This window comes from Megascapheus bottae, chromosome 10, assembly GCF_031878675.1.
Source record: "Megascapheus bottae isolate mThoBot1 chromosome 10, mThoBot2.hap1, whole genome shotgun sequence".
Taxonomy (NCBI): Eukaryota; Metazoa; Chordata; class Mammalia; order Rodentia; family Geomyidae; genus Megascapheus; species Megascapheus bottae.
In genome coordinates this window covers 57,956,272-57,975,160 of record NC_143518.1, presented here as the reverse complement: position 1 = coordinate 57,975,160, position 18,889 = coordinate 57,956,272, and the positions used below count along the sequence as shown (strand labels likewise).

At 49.6% G+C, this 18,889-nt stretch overlaps 1 protein-coding gene across 1 annotated transcript; it reads left to right on the top strand.

The window, feature by feature from the left end:
• Positions 1-808: 808 nt before the first annotated feature.
• On the top strand, positions 809-18,739 carry Rnpep (arginyl aminopeptidase). Its single transcript, XM_090341430.1, has 11 exons — positions 809-1,268; positions 5,354-5,494; positions 7,370-7,518; positions 11,045-11,161; positions 11,721-11,956; positions 13,158-13,271; positions 14,061-14,173; positions 14,347-14,455; positions 15,837-16,061; positions 17,018-17,160; positions 18,243-18,739. Exons 1-11 carry the CDS (start codon positions 825-827, stop codon positions 18,399-18,401), a joined length of 1,950 nt encoding a protein of 649 aa, XP_090197556.1. The 5' UTR covers positions 809-824; the 3' UTR covers positions 18,402-18,739.
• Positions 18,740-18,889: the final 150 nt, after the last annotated feature.

Here is an 18,889-nt window from a genome sequence, read left to right as displayed (position 1 = left end):
TCTCTTGCTCACATCTTCAGATTGCAGATTATGGCTAGACTAGACTACATGATATTGCTCAGCAGATTTGAGGTACCTGCCTTTCCCACCTATTTTCTTTTTCCCTTCCTTCCTTGCTTGCTTGCTTGCTTCCTTCCTTCCTTCCTCCCTCCCTCCCTCCCTCCCTCCCTCCCTCCCTTCATTCCTTCCTGTTTTTTGTTGAAAGTGGGGCTTGAACTCTGGGTCTGGGCACTGTCCCTGAGCTCTTTTGAGCCACAGTGCCACCTTGGGTCGTTGAGATGAACCTCACGGAGACTTTTCTTCCCTAGGCTGGCTTCAAATTGTGATCCTCAGATCTGAGCCTCCTGAGTAGTTAGGGTTACAGGGGTGAGCCACCGGTGCCGGGCGAAGTAATTTCCTTTAAACATCTTAATATGCCCAGATTGATCTTTCCTGTCCATTTCCCAAGCTGACACACATCGTCCTAGTAAAATACAGTGTCAGATGTGGAACTCAGACTGCCAGTGCCAGTGCAGGGTTCAACCCTTACCAGGAACGTGAGGCATCGGGAGGGATGTCCCACGGGACTACTGTAACATCTCAGGAGGAGAGATGTGGGCAGAGGTGGGCAGAACTGTCCTACCCCACCCCCAGATTGCGGAGCTGCCTGCGTGAGGCAGAAAGGGTGCAGAGTCCCAGCTTCTCCCCGCTGGATCCCAGGAGGCAGGCGGGGCGGGGCGGGGCGGGCTCGCGGTGGGCGTGGCTCCGGCGCTGCGTCATCGGGGGCGTGGCCTGCACTCCAGGCGGAACCGGCCGGCTTTCCCGGCGGGAGAGCGGCGGCGGGCATGGCGAGCGCGGAGGCCGGCGGCGGCGGCGGCGGGGCGACCCCGCGGCCGCTGCACTCGGCGCAGGCGGTGGACGTGGCCACGGCCTCCAGTTTCCGGGCCTTCGAGATCCTGCACTTGCATCTGGACTTGCGGGCGGAGTTCGGGCCGCCGGGGCCGGGCCCGGGGAGCCGAGGGCTGGGCGGCCGGGCCGTCCTGGAGCTGCGCTGCCTGCTGCCCGCCACGGAGCTGCAGCTCGATTCGCACCGGAGCCTGGAGGTGACGGCGGTGACGCTGCGACGCGGGCCGCCCGGTCCGGAGCGATCGCCCGCGGAGCCCGTGCCCTTCCACACCCGGCCCTTCTCCAGCTACGGCCAGGCGCTGTGCGTGGCCTTCCCGCAGCGCTGCCGCGCCTCCGAGCGCTTCGAGCTGGGGCTCACCTACCGCGTCGGGGAGGGACCCGGGGTGAGTGTTCCCGGCCCGGCCTGGCGCTCCGCCTCGGACCCGCCAGCCCCAGAGTCGCCGCCCTTCCCGGGACCCCCCCCCCCCCGGCTCCCCCGGGCCCCCCACACCGCCCCTCTTAGCCCCGGGGCCCAGGCTTCTCCAGCCGCCCTTCCTGCTTTGCCTGGCCGCAGTCAGGGCCTGTCTGGCTCCTCCGAGTCCCCGCTCTGCGCACCTAGGCTGTGCCGCACTGAACTGTGCAATCCGTCCCGGACATTCGGCCCCTGCTCCCTGCGCATCAGCTACTCGAGCGCCGCTTGAGCAGGCCCTGCACAGTGCTGGTTCATTCGTCGGACGCTGACTCAGCCTCTGTTCTCTGTGCACTTTTCTTTGCACTGGCTAAAACAGCCCTGCAGCATAGCTGTGTTTGCTTCTTCCTCCTGTGAAGTCCCGGATTTCATTCACAAAGGAATTGGACTAAAAGGGAGAAGTGAAATCAGGGTGTTCCAGGCTTTATGACTTGGGCTTCTCTGTGTTGGTTGATTTCTTTACATTTTATTTTATTTGTGCTGGTACTGAGGCCTTTTCTTTCTAGACTAGCCCTCCACCATTTCTGGATTTTCTGTGGTTAGTTGAAGGTAAGAGTTTCAAAGAGTTTCCTGCCCACATCAGCTCTGAATCCTGATCCTCACATCTTCGCCTCTTGAATGTCTAGGAATACAAGTGTGAACCACTGGTGCCCAGTGTGCATTGACTTAAATATTAAGCTTTTTGGAGTTAAGAGGAAGTCAGTCCATGAGCCAGATGCTGGTGACTCACACCTGTTATCCTAGCTCCTCAGTAGGTTGAGATCTGAGGATCAAGATTCAAAGCCAGGACGTAAATCCATGAGATTCTTATTTCCCGTTAACCACCAAAAAGCCGGAAGTGGAGCTGTGGCTCAGTTGGTGGAGTACCTGCCTTGAACACAAAAGCTCAGGGGCAGCTGTTCCTGTGGCCCACAGACACACAAAAGAGTTTGTGTAAGCCTTAGAGGCTGTGACACCTAGTTATTTTTCTGATAGGGTGAGTTATACGTGTCACGGAGAACTACTTGTCTAAAGAATTGCTTGTCTGAAATTGAAGCTTGCTTATCTGGCTATTACCTCCCCTTTGTACTTGGAACTGGCCCCAAGAGTAATTCTGTTTCTGTCTTTTGCCATTGGAGGAATAAATGAGTCTTGTGATAGAGCTTGTTCAGAGAGCCCAAAGCATGTGATCGATACCTGTAGTCTCACAAGAAGGCTTTGGAGCCCTTAGGGAAACAGAATGCATCAGTACATGAGTCTGCTTGTCCATGATACCTTATTTCTGGCTTTTTGTCAGGAACTAGACATTCAACTAAATGATTGGAAAAATTAACCTCCTCCCTAAATTTGCCTATTTAGACTGGCACCTCAAATTAGGCAACTGGTGCTGTATTCCTGTAATACTGGCTACTTGGGAAGCCAAGACCTCCAGGATCCTAGTTTGAAGCCAGTCCCATCCTGGCAGGGAAGTCCTTGAGATATCTTCTCCAACTAACCGGCAAAATGCTAAGGAAGAGGTGTGGCTCAAGTAGTAGAGTACCAGTCATGAGAATGTGGGACCCTGAGTTTAAGTCCCCTTACTTAAAAAAAAAAAAATTAGCACCGCCAATTGAGTAGCAGAATTAAGTAGAAAGAATTGCTTTTGTTTAAGAAATAATAGTAGAAGGGGGGGCGCAATGGCTCATGCCTATAATCCTATACTCAGGAGGCTGAGATCTGAGGATCAAGGTTCAAAGTCAGCCTGGGCATAAAAGGACCTGAGACTCTTATCTCCAATTAACCTGTAGAAAAGGGGAATCGGGGCTTGGCTCAGGGTAGGGCAGTAGCCTTGAGCTGAAGAGCCCAGGAACAGTGCCCAGGCTGAATTAAAGCCTCATGACCCACCAAAGAGAGAGAGAGAGAGAATTGTAGAGGTTTTGCTTTGCACTGTGAAGTTGTTGTTCTTTATCCTCTTTCTCTCTCTTTTTATCTCTCCCTCTCCCCCACTCTTTTGAGGCAGTCTTGGGACTTGAGTCTCCTGAGTAGCTTGGGTTACAGGCGCAGGCACGAGCCACTGGTGCCTGGTTCCTTCCTCTTTATTACTATCAACTTGATGTAGGCTTTTACCTTGCACCCTCACCTTGACTTTAGACTTGCTATAATATACTGCCAAGTTTCTTGGTTTCATTTTCCTCACACCATGGAAAAAGAAAGTGAAAGGAGAGGTGGGGAGTAGAAGGAAGGAAGGAGCTGGTCTAGCTGTGCATTCCTGTAATCCTAGCACCCAGTAAAAATAGAAAACCAAAAGCCTAAAGCAAAGATGCTGAGTGAAGAATTTGGGTTGAAGGGTTGATAGCCAGGACTTAAGTTGTACTGGAAAGTGGTCTAAGTGCTTGACAGAGTTTAGCGAGCTGCTGACTTGATGTAAGTTTCTAACACTACCCTAGTCCCCCTTAAGTACTCTTTAGAATCCTAACCTCTCATGACCAAATAATTTTTTTTATTAATGCACTTTTATTCTTCAATACAGAAGAACCTGCTGGAGGGGTGCCCTGTAGAGTTACCTGCCTAGCAGGCATAAGGCCCTGATTAAAACCTTAGTGCCCAGGGCTGGGTGGGGAGTGGAGGAAGGGGTACAAAAAGAAATAAGAAACAAAAAAGAGTCAACCTTGGAAAAAAAAAACAACAGATTCATAAAGAAGTTCAGTGGGTACTACAGAGCTCCATACCTATCTAGACAGCCTCCATCCTAGCCCGCTCTGCCCCACCCCCCTTCTCTCTTTCTCTGCCAGTACCGGGGCTTGAACTTAGGGCCTTATACTTACTAGACAGATACTCTATCCCTTAAGCCATACCTCCAGCTCATAATTGATTATTAAATTCTAGATATACTTATTGCTAATACATCCTCTCCCCAAATTATATGTATGTTGGAAGGGACCTCCTTTTGCTGTGGGACAAAGTTAGGTTTGCTATAATCATTCAGGTGTAACCTTCGTTCAAGGACTAACAGAAAACAAATGAAGACTCATATCATCCCCAGACACTTGTATATACACCTATAATCCCAGTACTTGAGAGCCTGAAGGGGGAGGATCATTTGAGCTCAGGAGTTCAAGGCCATCCTAGGCAATATAGTGAGACACCCCCCCCCATCTCAAACAAAAAGAGCTGTAATTTGAAGTCCATTTTTTCTGGAAAGGTACATTTTGGGAATGGAAAACACATATTTCTCACTTGGTTCTGCTTTCTATGTCTTCTCAGGGGTCCAAATATAACTGTTACATTGTTTGCTTGATAAGAAACTGCCACAGTGAGAGAACACCGGAGAAGGTCAAAATGACAGGGTCAGAGGCCAGGTGTGGGGTTCCTGAGATGGCCCACAGAGTGAGTGTGGGGGATAGGCCTTTTGTAGTGATTCTGTCCTGGGAAGGAGTTGACATGCACAGATTCCTGGCTGGACTAAATACATAAAAAGAGAAGACTGACAAACCAAGAGTGGTGGCTCACATCTGTAATACTAGCTGAGACTCAGGAGGCTGAGATCTGAGGATCGCAGTACAAGGCCAGCCCAGGCACTAAAGCCCATTAGACTCTTATCTCCAATTAACCACTAGAAAACGGGAAATGGTGCTGTGGCTCCAAGGGTAGGACAGTAGACTTGAGCTGAAGAGCTCAGGGACAACGCCTGGGCCCAAAGTTCAAATCCCATGACTGAAAACAGTAACCCTGCAAGGTGCCAGTGGCTCCTGCCTGTAACCAAGCTACTCCAGAGGCTGAGGTCTGAGGATCATGGTTCAAAGCCAGCCCAGGCAGGAAAGACTCCTTGAGATTCTTATCTTCAGTTAGCCACTCAAAAACTGGAAGTTGTGTTATTGCTTCAAGTGGTAGAGTGCTAGCTTTGAGGGAAAAAAGCTCAGGAACAGGATCCAGGCCCTGAGTTCAAGCCCTCTGACTGTCTAAGAGAGGAAACAAAACAGAACTTTCTCGTCTGAGCAAACATGCCAGGCTGGACTGAGTTCATATAGGACGTGCCAGTTCTGAAGTACCCTTCTGTTTTAGGTTTGCTGGTTAGCTCCTGAGCAGACAGCAGGAAAGAAGAAGCCTTTTGTCTACACCCAGGGCCAAGCTGTCCTAAACCGGGCCTTTTTCCCTTGTTTCGACACTCCTGCAGTGAAATGCAAATATTCGGCTCTTATTGAGGTAAGGAAGCTAAGGGTTGTGTACCTGCCCTTGGGATTAGCAATACAATTTCAAGCTCACTTCTGTCATTCTAGCTACTCTGGAGGTGGAGATCAGAGCATCACATTTCAAGGCCGGCCAGGGTATAGACTCCAACTTAACAAATGATTGGGCATATTGGGTGCATATGTTATTCCAGGCTACAGAGGAAGCTCGATGGTTGGGCACAGTGGTAAGAGCCATCCAGTGAAAAAGAGAAGCACAAATAGGACTGCAGCCTAGATCGTACTGAGGAAGAAAAAGTGTCTGCTTAGCCAACAGTGGGCCCTGAGTTCAAACCCCAACACTACCCAAAAACAAACAAGCAAATAAAATACATGGTTTCAAGCTGGGCATGATGGCTCACGCATGTAATCCTAGCTACTCAGGAGGCAGAGATCTGAGGACCGTGGTTCAAAGCCAGTCCAAGCACTAAAGTCCATTAGACTCTTATCTCCAATTAATCACTATAAAACCAGAAGTGGCACTGTGGCTCAAGGGATAGAGTGGTAGCCTTGAGCTAAAGAGCTCAGGGACAGTGCCCAGGCCTACAGTCTAAGCCCCATGACCAACAAAAAATAAAATGCATGGTTTCCCTGGAGACTGAGATCTGAGGATCACTGTTTGAAGCCAGCCTGGGCAGGAAGTCCATGAGACTTATCTCTAGTTAACCACCAAAAAAAGCCAGAGGGGAGCTGTGGCTCAACTGGTAGAGTGCTGTCTTGGAGCACATACGGTCAGGGACAACTCCTAAGGCCAGAGTTCAAACCCTAGGACTGGCACAAAAACAATTAAAACTGGAGGCTGAGATGAGGATCATGAGTTTGAGATGAGCCTGGCTCCATAGTAAAACCCCATGTTCAAAAACAAAAACAGTAATCATAGAAACTATTATCACTCCAGATTTATTTGGTCAAATTTCAATTTGTGAATTATTTATATCCATCCTGTGGTATCTGTTCTGTGATTCTCTTTTTTCCTTTTTCTTTCTTTTTTTTGCCAGTCCTGGGGCTTGAACTCAGGGCCTACCCACTGTCCCTGAGCTTCTGTGCTCATGGCTAGCATTCTAACACTTGAGCCACAGCACCACCAGGCTTTTTTTATTTATGTGGTACTGACGAATTGAACCCAGGGTTTCATGCATGCTAGGCAAATACTCTACCACTGGGCCAAACTCTCTGCCCGTGGCTTTTTTCTTTGCTGGTCCTGGGGCTTGAACTCAGGGCCTGAGCACTGTCTTTGGGCTTTTTCCTCAAGGCTAACACTTTTCTACTTGAGCCACAGCACCACTTCCAGCTTTTCTATGTATGTGGTATCAAAAAATTGAACTGGGGTCTTCGTGTGTGCTAGGCAAGCACTCTACCACTAGACCAAACTCCCTTCCCCAGAGTCCCTGTCTTTTTTTTTTTTTTTTTTTGCTAGTCCTGGGCTTGAACTCAGGGCCTGGGCACTGTCCTTGGGCTTTCTCAAAGCTAGCGCTCTACCACTTGAGCCATAGTACCACTTCTGGCTTTTTCTGTGTATATGGTACCAAGGAATCGAACCTGGGTCTTCATACATGCTAGGCAAGCACTCTACCACTAGGCCATGCTCCCAGCCCATCCCCTACCCTTTTTAAAGACTGGCGTTCCACCATGCCAGTGAAGCCACACCTCTACCTCCTGAAAGACTTTTAAATTCTTTCATCCACAGGCATTTTATGTGGTTTTCTAAATCGCATCAGTTTAGCTAGTCTTCTAATGCCTTTCTATTGTGTGACATGGACTCCAGGTAGTAATTGTCATGGCCTGGGCTGTTGGTCATGTTCTTCAAGGTGGACTCTTCAGGTAAGATCTCCTCCACTTTCTTTGTTGGCAGGTTCCAGATGGCTTCACAGCTGTGATGAGTGCAAGCTCTTGGGAGAAGAGAGGTCCAAATAAGTTCTTTTTCGAGATGCACCATCCCATCCCCTCTTATCTAATAGCTTTGGCCATTGGTGATCTGGTTTCAGCTGAGGTTGGACCCAGGTAAGAGGCAGAAACCCCACAAGCAAGGATGGTTTGACCCTCGAGGCAAGAAAAACCCTGACCAGGATGTCTGCTGCGGTGGGTCTTAGTATTTCATGGTTCCATATAAAAGCCTTCCACAGAGAGAAAGGCACAGCCTAAGTATATCTGGTGCAGGGGCTTGATTTCTCCCTTCCCTCCTTCTGCCCTTCTCCCCACTCCATACTTCTTCCTTCCAGTTCTGAGCCAGCTGTCTGGAATGAAATCACCAGTCCTGCTGGCATTGCAGTAGCTGCTGTCCTGGCTATCTGTGGAGTAGGGTTGGAGCTTGGGAGGCGGTTTTAGAAAAACGATCTTCATTCCTGTCTTTAAATGCTAAATGCTCAGCAACTATATTGACTTTTCCATCTTTGTGCCACGTAGCCCCAATACTCTCCAGCACTCAAGTCTGGAAATATACAATTTTGATCCCATTATTTTCCTTAGTCTGCTGCAGCTACATGAACCTAAACTTAGGGAGACATGGTATGTCTGTGAAATGGTTTAGTGCAAATGTAGCTCATGTAATCCTAGCTACTCAGGAGGCCCAGATCTGAGGATTGCAATTTGAAGCCAGCCTGGGCAGAAAAGTCACTGAAAAACTGGAAGTGGAGTTGTGGTTCAATAGTGGTAGAGTGCTAGCCTTGAGCAAAAAAACTCAGAGACGGCGCTCAGGCCCTGAGTTCAAACCCCACAACTGATGAGAGAGAGAAAGAGAGGTGGGGGGCGGGGAGGAGAACACTCCTGTAAATCCCAACACTTGGGAAACTTAAGGTGGGAAGCTTAGACTACATAATGGCATAATGGACCCTGTTGCAAAAAAAAGAAATTTGGTGCAAAGGCTTAAGTTTTTCTGGCTAACTTAGTAGTCCCCACCACTATAGCTTAATCCTGCTCCGAAGAGATTGGAGGTAGGCTGCAAGGCGGAGGAGACCCTTCTCCTGGCTCTGCTGCTGTTCCTTATCAATCTCTGGCTCTGCTCTTAGTTTCTGGAAGTGGCATTGTACTCCACCACGTCAAAAAGATTCAGAGGATTGGCTGGGCGCCAGTGGCTCACACCTATAATCCTAGCTACTCAGGAGGCTGAGATCTGAGGATGGTGGTTCAAAGCCAGCCCGGGCAGGAAAGTCCATGAGAGACGTGAGCTGTGGGCATTCATGATCATGAGATCTGCATTCAAGCCCCAGTGTCAGCACAAAAACCAACCAACCAACCAATCAATATAAAATTGTTAATGGAGGGAAAAACAAAAAAAGAAAGTTCATGAGACCCTTATCTCCAATTAACCACCAGAAAACTAGGAGTGGCGCTGTGGTTCAAAGTAGTAGAGCAATAGCCTTGAGCTGAAGAGCTCAGGGACATCAGCCAGGCCCAGAGTTCAAGCCCTACAACCGACAAAAAAGAAAATAAATATATATTCAGAGACTCCCTAACATTTCTCAGCTGTACTCTGTAGCCCTGCCAGGACCTGGATATCAGGAGAAGTAGTAAATGGGATTCAATTGAATTTGCTTCCAGCACTCATTGAAAAGAATGCCAAATTGAAAGATAAGTGTTACCTTCTTCCTAATAGGCAGGTCATAGATAACCTGAAGAAGGTCATCTTGTCTACCAAAGAATAGATAAGTAAAGGAACGCCATTTAAAAACGTACTTACCTATGACTCAGTAAGAATGTGAACTATTCATGGGTGAACAACAGAGTCTAGCCACATTGGAGATTAATGAGGATTTTGAATCCTCTGTTAGAAAATGACCACACATTGCTGGTTGAGTGAGTGACACAGATAACTGCCTGGCAAGTCAAACCCTAGTACTGTTAAAAAAAAAAAGTCAGTGACAGAATCCAGAATTCATTTAACCAGGGGTGGTGACTTCCTCCGCCTGTCAGATGTACAGTCCTTGTCTTGTGGGTCATCTGCGTGGCTCCTGTGGGTTGTATTGAGTGGGAGGGTCTTCTGGTAATGAGGTCACCTATCGTAGGCCTTGTGCTGGAGGAGGCTCCTGGGCAGAGGAGGTTTGTGGAGGTAATTCTGGAGGTCCTTTTGTATGTGTGATATTACTGTGTCTGTTCATAGATAAGCCAACTGAGGCTCTGGGGTAGAGACCTCTGCAAGGCCAGGACATAGGACTTGGTACCAGGAGCTATGGATTCTAGGGTTTAGCTCATTTATTTATGTATTTATTTATTTTTGCCAGTCCTGGGACTTGAATTCAGGGCTTGGGCACTGTTTCTGAACTCTACCACTCAAATCTACAGTGCCACTTGCAGCTTTTTCTGTGAATGTGGTACTGAGAAATAGAACCCAGGACTTCATGCATGCTAGGCAAGCACTCTACCACTGAGCCACATTCCCAGCCCCATTAGCTCATTTTTTTTTGGGGGGGGGGTCATGGGGACTTGAACTCTGGGCCTGAGCACTATCCCTGAGCTCTTCAGCTCAAAGCTAGCATTCTGCCACTTGAGCCACAGAACCAATGCCGATTTTCTAGTGAGTAACTGGAGATAAGAGTCGCATGGACTGCTTCAAGACCAGTTCAGGCAAAAGAGTTCATGAAATCTCCATCTCAACAACAACAACAAAAAAGCTGGCATGGGAACTCCTTTGCCTGAACTGGCCTTGAACCACAGTCCTTCCAATCTCAGCCTCCTGAGTCTGTGATTATAGGCACCCTAGCTCTCTTTAGGCTTTTTTTTCCCCCCCAAACACTGTCCCACTGTGTAGCCTAGACAGGCCTTAAACTCATGATGGTCATGCTTGCACCTACTTTCCAAGTGCCGGGATTGTAGGCATGTGCCACCCTACACAGTTTGTTCCTTTTTATTGTTGTGCTAGGGAAGAGCCTTGTATATGTACAAGCAAACAAATAAATGTTCTACTCCATCCCCAGCCTCTTAAGGTTCTCTTCAATTTCAGAGATCCATCTTATAAATTAGAAGGCCAGGGCAGGAATTTGGCCTAGGTGGAGAGTGCTTGCCTAGCATGCATGAAGACCCGGGTTCAATCCCTGGTACCACATACATAGAAAAAAGCCAGAAGTGATGCTGAGGCTCAAGTGGTAGAGCTCTAGCCTTGAGAAAACCCAAAAACAGTGCTCAGACCCTGAGTTCAAGCCCCGGACTGGCAAAAAAAAAAATTAGAAGGCCATTACTATCACGTAGTCACTGCGTGAAGCCTCTGCGTGCTGTTTCATTGACTCATCACCACTGGGGAACAGATGAAGAGACTGAGGCTCAGAGAGGCTCAACAGGTTTGCAGCACGGTGTTGACACTTACCATCCAGCACTGTGGGGCTGGATCTGGTGGTCAGGAGAGGTCTCTGGAGGCCGTCCAGGGTGTGTAGCCTCTTGGGTCTGTGTGAGTGATTTGATCGTTTGTCTTCTGCCTGTGTGGCTGATGACTGTCACGTGCATTTGGGTCAAATATGGGCAATTGGATCTGAGCCAATCATCTCCAGGTGTGTTCAGCTCTAGTCTTTAACCCCCATCCCACATGCTTTGCCCCTAGGAGCCGGGTGTGGGCTGAGCCCTGTCTGATTGAGGCTGCCAAGGAGGAGTACCAGGGTGTGATTGAAGAGTTTCTGGCAACAGGAGAGAAGCTTTTCGGACCCTACGTGTGGGGAAGGTATGGGATCTGCGCTAACCTGTGTGTCTCGCATTTGAGTCCCTGCTTTCTACTCTCACTTCTGGAACTGCTTCTTCTCTTCCTTCTCTCTCCTAGAGCAAGTTTTCCCTGATTCCAGAAGCAAAGGAGAGGAGGAAGAAAAGAGGAAGGGATGAGCCAGGCTGCTCGTGGCTGCGGAGGAAGGGTCTTGGGAGGGAGGGCCCAGGTGAAAGCAGTGTGTTAGACGTGGAAGGCTCCTGCTCCATTTTGTCTTTGACCTCTTGAAACCTTAGGCTCCTTGGATACAAGGCTGGTGGTTATAGTCCCGAGTCAGCCTCCAGTGCCAAATGTATGATCCCGTCTGCTTGGGAGGAGAGAGTGAAACAGCCACCACTGGAGTGAGGGAGGCTTGGAGGCAAGGAAACCCCGGACAGGAATAAGGGTCCAGGTTCTAAGCTGCCAGTCAGTGCAGCAGCTGCAGCTCTAAGGACATGAAGAGGGATGGAAAAGCCATGCTAGCAAAATCAAGTCCGTCTAGGGGCCCAGAGCCTCTTGTGACCTCCTGTTTTTTTCTTGCCAGGTACGACTTGCTCTTCATGCCACCATCCTTTCCATTTGGAGGAATGGAGAACCCTTGCCTGACCTTTGTCACCCCCTGCCTGCTGGCAGGGGACCGCTCACTGGCTGATGTCATCATTCATGAGATCTCCCACAGTTGGTTTGGAAACCTGGTCACTAACGCCAACTGGGGGGAGTTCTGGCTCAATGAAGGCTTCACCATGTACTCCCAAAGGAGAATTTCCACCATCCTTTTTGGTAAGGCGCCATCCTCCCAAACACAGAGGCCAGTGCTCCCTCCTAGGGCTTCAGAACACCAGTGGGGGAGGAGGGTGGAGGCAGTTATGCCAGAAGCTCAGCTGAAAGACCATGGGGGACTAAATGTAGCTGTATACAACTTTGTTTTGGTGGTGGTAGGCCTCGTATTTTCTAGGCAGGCTCTCTACCACTTAACTATGACTTTAGCCCCCCCCCTTCTTTTTTTTTTTGGCCAGTCCTGGCTTGAACTCAGGGCCTGAGCACTGTCTTTGGGCTTTCTCAAGGCTAGAGCTCCACCACTTAAGCCACAACACAACTTCCGGCTTTTTCTATGTATGTGGTACCGAGGAATTGAACCTGGGTCTTCTTGCATACTAGACAAGTACTCTACCACTAGGCCAAACTCCTGGCCTGACCTTTGCTCTTTCACACATTAGTTATTTCCCATATAGGATCTCGCATTTTTTTCAGGCCTCATGCTACGATCCTCTTACCCTGTATTAGTCCCTCAACAGTAGGAGTAGGAGTAGCAGCCGTTATTACTTTGTGCTGCCACCAGGGCTTGAACTCAAGGCCTTACGCTCTCAGCTTTTTGGGGGTGGGGATTTTTCTGCTCAGGCTGGCTTCAAACCACAATCTTCAAATCTTCAGTTTTCTGAGTAGCTAGAATTACAAGTATAGGCCACTAGCACCTGGCTTCAGTATATATATACTATTATTGCTTTTGCCAGTCCCAGGGCTTGAACTTAAGGCCAGAGCACTGTCCCTAAGCTTCTTTTGCTCAAGGCTAACACTCTACCACTTGAGCTACAGAACCACTTCTGGCATTTTCTATTTATGTGATACTGAGGAGTCAAACCCAGGGCTTCCTGCATGCTTGGTGAGCACTCTACCACTAAGCCACAACCAGCCCTATTGTAAGTTTTTATAGGAGACCAAATTAACAAGCATAGGTGACTGCCCCGGAGAGGGAGGCCTTTGGGAAGAGAGACCCACGGCCTCACCTGCACTCTTGTAGCTACCCTGAGCCACTCTGGAGCTAGGGCCTGAGTCATTGTCCCTGACCCTGTTTGTCCTGCCCTCCCCAGGAGGAGATGGGTATTGAGCCTTAGGCCACCAGGGGGCAGCACAGCATCTTTTGCCAGGAAAATCACTTGGATGCAGAGCCAGTTTGGGGGTTTGGGGTTTGTGTTTGGTGCAGGGCCTGCGTACATGTGCTTGGAGGCTGCAACCGGGCGGGCTCTGCTTCGACAGCACATGGACATCTCAGGAGAAGAAAACCCTCTCAACAAGCTGCGGGTGAAGATTGAACCAGGTCCTGGCGGTACCTCTTTCTTTCCTCTGCCCTAAATTGAACTTGGCACCCCGTGTCAGTCTGAGCCTCAGTGCACACTTCCTTGGGGAAGGAGGCAGGCCAGAGTTCTCCCTGGCCATACCCTGGCTTCTAGGCTGAATGAATCCTGTGAATCCAACATGTCAGCAGGACATTGTCCTCCACCTATCACTTCCAGGGCGCTTTCCCAGCCCTGGCTTGCCCTGCAGGCACTGCAGCATTAACCCTGTATTAGAGGACCATGAAGAGCCAGACAAGTTCCGTGACTTGCCCAAGGTCGTGCACCCAGTCACTTCTCAATTCCGAGCTTTTTGTTTTCAGCCTTTTTCTTTGGTTGCAGGTGTGACTAATCTAAAACCTTCTTTATGCAATCGAAGCTCATGTTCCTTGGTGCCACTGACTGTGAAAATGAACTTTTTGTGCACTGGTAATCAGTTGTACAGTAGTTGTCCAATCACCTTCTGGGCAAGGAGGTTGGTGAGCCATGGAGCTGGGAAGATGGAGTGCAATGTTCTGTCCTAAGAGGAGATGGAACCTGCTAAGCAAAACACATCCCAAGAATAAGGAAAGGTGGCAGTTCCTCTAGATGACTGGCCTCTGGCCTCCTCTTAGCTCCTAGTTTCTGAAATGCAAGTCCCAAGAGATTGGCAAGCCTTCTTGGCATTATTGTGTCTAAAGTACAGTCTCTGCCAGTGTTGGAATCTGGAGCTGGGGAGCAGTGATTGTGCCAGGTTCCAAATGCTCAGCCTTGTTTGCTTTCTCCTCTGCCAGGTGTTGACCCGGATGACACATACAACGAGACCCCCTACGAGAAAGGCTTCTGCTTTGTCTCCTACCTGGCCCACTTGGTGGGAGATCAAGATCAGTTTGACAAGTTTCTCAAGGTATAGTCAACTGCCAGGGAGGGGAGAAGGCCAGGGAGCATACAGAGCTGCTGGCCAAACTGTGAGGGTAGAGTTGGGGCACAAGAGGAAAAGGGGTCAGAAAGAGCCTAGGAATGGGAGGAGTCTGCTCCTCAGATGCCCAGAGAGTCTGAAAATCACCTCCCTTCTCCTAGGCCTATGTGGATAAGTTTAAATTCCAGAGTATCGTAGCTGAAGACTTTCTGGAATTCTACTTGGAATATTTCCCTGAGCTGAAGAAAAAGAAAGTGGATTCCATTTCAGGTAAGCAGAGAAATGGGCCTGTGGGTTCTGGAAGACAGTAGACTTGTATCCAGATAGTTTTTAGAAGATCTGATGTCGGGTGAGAAAGCATGGAGCCAGTCATTGCTGAGTGAGGGGGGGATGAGGGGGGACTGGGGCTGTGACTTGGTAGTAGAACATGTACCTAGAATGCACGAGGTCCTGGGCTAGATCCCCAGCACCAAAGACAGAAAGACTTTTCAGATTCTTACTATTGTCTCTTTTTTTTTGCCAGTCCTGGGCCTTAAATTCAGGGCCTGAGCACTGTCCTTGGACTTTCCCAAGGCTAGAGCTCTACCACTTAAGCCACCACTTCCTGCTTTTTCTATGTATGTGGTACTGAGGAATCGAACCTGGGTCTTCGTGCATGCTAGGCAAGCACTCTACCACTAGGCCAAACTCTTGGCCCCTATTGTCTCCCTTTTGTCTTCCTTCTCCAATCTGCCCTTGTTGACTGAGCACCCAGACATACATAATCAGACCGTTGGTTTTGGCCAGGGCGTTGCTCCCTCTACCCATGCTAGTCCTCAGGGCGGTGACAAGGCCCTCACCTCCACAGCCCATAGTGCAGCCTCCTGTGGCCTTTTGGGCAGAGGAAAATCCCCATGTCTTCTCTCATGTCAGGGTGAGTAGGTTCGCCTTCCTTGGAGGAGAGAACGTTCTGTCACAGGTGAGGCAGGCCCTGAGACACACCTTGCAGCCGGCTATGAGCTCTGAGTCACTGGTGGCTTCAGTAAAGTTGCCTCCTATGGTGCGGCTGGGCTCTGTCAGGCCTCAGTGGCACCTACTCCTAGGATAGAGGCCTATATTTCAAGGTCAAGAGACCATAGCCCACAGTAGTTAATAATTACAGAGTACTTACTGCGTAGCAGGCAGTATGCTCTGCTTTTAATGTCTATTTGCTCATTTAATCTGCACAACTGTCAACTAAGGTAGGGCCTACCTCCCCCATTTCACAGATAAAACTGAGGCGTCGGGAAGGGAACAGCATGCCCTTGGCCTGCCAGCTTGTGGCAGAGCTGGGATGGGAACCCAGGCAGCCCTGTCTCGGGTGCAATTCTGGCAACTGAGAACATGAACTTGAATACAAGTGGGAACAAACTTCTATCAACCTGCCTGTGATAAAACCACTTGCACCAGAGAAACTGGAGCTGGTTCAGTCTTACTATGACATGTGACATTGTCATAGTAATAGCTATCGGCCTATCTGGGGCTCTGCTAGATCAAGTGATTGTGTGGGAAAGTGACATTAATTACTGCAGGAGGGTTTTACAATGGCCGGGGGAGCTGGAGGTCCCTGGGAGTTAACTTGGGTAAGCAGATGGAAGTGTCTTCTACTGTCTTCCCTCCTTCTACTCAACAGGGTTTGAGTTTGATCGGTGGCTGAATACTCCGGGCTGGCCCCCCTACCTCCCTGACCTCTCCCCTGGGGACTCGCTCATGAAGCCAGCTGAAGAGCTGGCCGAGCTATGGGTGACCACAGAGCTGGACATGCAGGCTATCAACAGAGTGGATATCTCTTCCTGGAAGACCTACCAACTCATCTACTTCCTAGACAAGATCCTCCAGAAATCCCCCCTCGCTCCTGGTAAGAAAAACGTGGCTCATTCCAAGTGCTCGGTCAAGCATGGAGCGCATTCTATCGGGGGCTCTCCAGAGGAAGGGAGGCATAGCGCAGTCTTGCTCCAGTGAGGCCAGGCTCAACAGAGGTCTTAACAAGAAACCTATCTGAAGGAGGTAGGGCACTCATGGAAGAAGAGGGCGTGGATTCGTCAGGCCACTGGGGTATGCTCTGTACATCTGTACAGTCACCTATGCCTCCCAGCTACCCTGTGAAGTAGGTGCTGGGACCTTAATCCCCAGGTAACAGAAAACAAGCTTGAGGCACCAGTGGGTCACAACTGGTTGGGCTGGGGTTTGAACCCAGTCATCCGAAGCACTTAACCATTAAATGCTTTGTGGCTGCTCAGTTGGAAATAATACTCACCAAGGATGGAAAAGAAGTTAAAGCCCAGGTGGCCTTAGCCGGTTTGTGGCTGAAGAAAAGGTGGGGAAGGATATTTGATGAAAGTACAGGTACGGATCCAAGAAGGAAAATAACAAGGATTGGAAAAGAGCAGAAAGTGTGTAGTCCCACTGAGTGCTCGCGTTCACCTGGCTCACACCTGTCATCACAGCTACTCGGAAGGCTGATGTATGAGGATTGTAGTTCAGAGCCAGTGTGGGCAGAAAAGTCTGTGAGACTTATCTCCAGTAAATTGCCCAAAAGCCAAAGATGGAGCTGTGGCCTCAATGGTAGCATACTACTCTTGAGCAAAAGAGCTCAGCGACGGCACTGTTGAGTTCAAGTCTGTGTTAGTATACATATACACACAAAAAGAGCTTCTTGCTAAAGGTGACCACAGGACAGTCCCATTCCAGAGCACACAGTGCCAGGGTGGTGACGTGCCCCTCAAAGTCTCTTTCCAGACCTTCACCAGCGCAAGGGCGGGACTTCAGGCTCCTCCTGCAAGTCACTCACAGCCCACTTCTTTCTCTTCCCAGGAAATGTGAAAAAACTTGGTGAGACATACCCAAAGATTTCAAATGCCCGCAATGCTGAGTTACGGCTCCGGTGGGGCCAAATCGTCCTTAAGAATGATTACCAAGAGGATTTCTGGAAAGTGAAAGAGTTCCTGCAGAGCCAGGTAGGTACCCCTAGCTCACTGCTGTCCAGACCCCACCCCGCCACAGGCAAGGTGTAGGAGTAATCCTGTGGGCAGAGCCTTTGAAGGAAGGAGCTTGATGACCTGTAGAGGCCCTGCTGGTTGCCCGGATGACTGGTTATTAGTGTGGCTTCTGGAGGCTTTGTCCTGGGAATGAGGGAGCCATAGATTAGCTGGTGAGGCCTAGGGAAAAGAGGTGTCCAGAGCTAACCCATACTGGAGGGGAATGGAATAATATGATTGAAGCTCATGGGAAAAACGCAGAGGGCAGAGGACTAGAGAGATGGGTGAAGGGCAAGACCACATAGGTCTCTGCTGTCAGGAAGCTCCAGAACTTGTACTCAGTTCAAACACCAGTGGAGGCCTTGTGCGGTGGCTCACGCCTGTAATCCTAACTACTCAGGAGGCTGAGATCTAAGGATCAAGGTTCAAAGCCAGCCTGGGCACAAAAGGACCTGAGACTCTTATCTCTAATCTCTAGAAAACAGGAAGAGGGGCTTAGCTCAAGGGTAGGGCTGTAGCCTTGAGCTGAAGAGCTTAGGGATAGCACCCAACCCGAATTCAAGCCCCATGACCCCCCCACACACAAAAAACAAACACCAGTAGATTCTGTATCCCCTGTGAGAGCTGCCCTGCAGGGGAGCGGCTGGCGTGGTGAGCCAGGCATCAAAAGATTCCACAGCTGGTCTGTGAAGCGGGAGGGACCCGGGACCCTTGTGGTGCTTGGAGGTATGGAGGCCTCTGGGTGCCTCTCCACGCATGCAGTGGAAGTACTTACAGGAATTTGACTTGTGAATTTTATTGGGCTTGATTGCGCGTAGACCTTGTGTGGCCCTGGGTTTTATGTCTGCCATTACCTTAGTGGCTGATGACCTGTAGCTTTCTCACTTTTGCCATTCTCAAGTTCACCATTCCTTTGGTTTTGGAGAGCACAGGAAGGAATGACGGCATCGCCGTGGTTTAGGGTCTCCATGAATCTTTGCCCCTGAAAAGATCTCAGAATTGGCATCTCGGACAGGAAATTCCTTACTCCAGCTCCAATCCCCCATCCTCATGTGTTGCAGGGCAAGCAGAAGTACACTCTCCCGCTGTACCATGCAATGATGGGTGGCAGCGAGGTGGCCCGGACCCTAGCCAAGGACACCTTTGCATCCACTGCCTCCCAGCTCCACAGCAACGTAGTCAACTATGTGCAGCAGATCCTGGAGCCCAAGGGCAGTTAGAGGTCGTACGCATGCTCTGTTTCTTCAGACTGGCTTTCAGAATGATGGTGTGTGCCCAAATGCCAGTTTCCTAGTCACTGTGCTGCAGTGTCTGTCCCCTCAGGTTTGGCTGTTTTGGGAGCTTGGGTGTCTGTGGTGGGAACTTCTGACCCCCAAGTCTGAGACCACAACCCCCTCTGTGCAGGTTGCCATCCTTACTGGAGGCAACCTGTCTTCTCCTGACTTCCCACTGAAGTCTGGGTGAGGCAGAGAGGCAGTTTTCTTTTTCTTCTTTTCTTCCCTTTTTTTTTTTTAATTTTTAAATAAATGTTTTTAAGCAAAATGTAAGTAACTTGCAATTAGAGATTGAGTGACTTAAATTTCTTCTACCTGGGTCTTCCTTGGAGTTTGTGTGGGGAGATCACTGGGAACCCAGGCAATGACAGTGTTTCTCTGACTTCAGGGAACTGCCAGGCTTAAGGAGGTGGTGACTGGAGCATGTCTCTGAA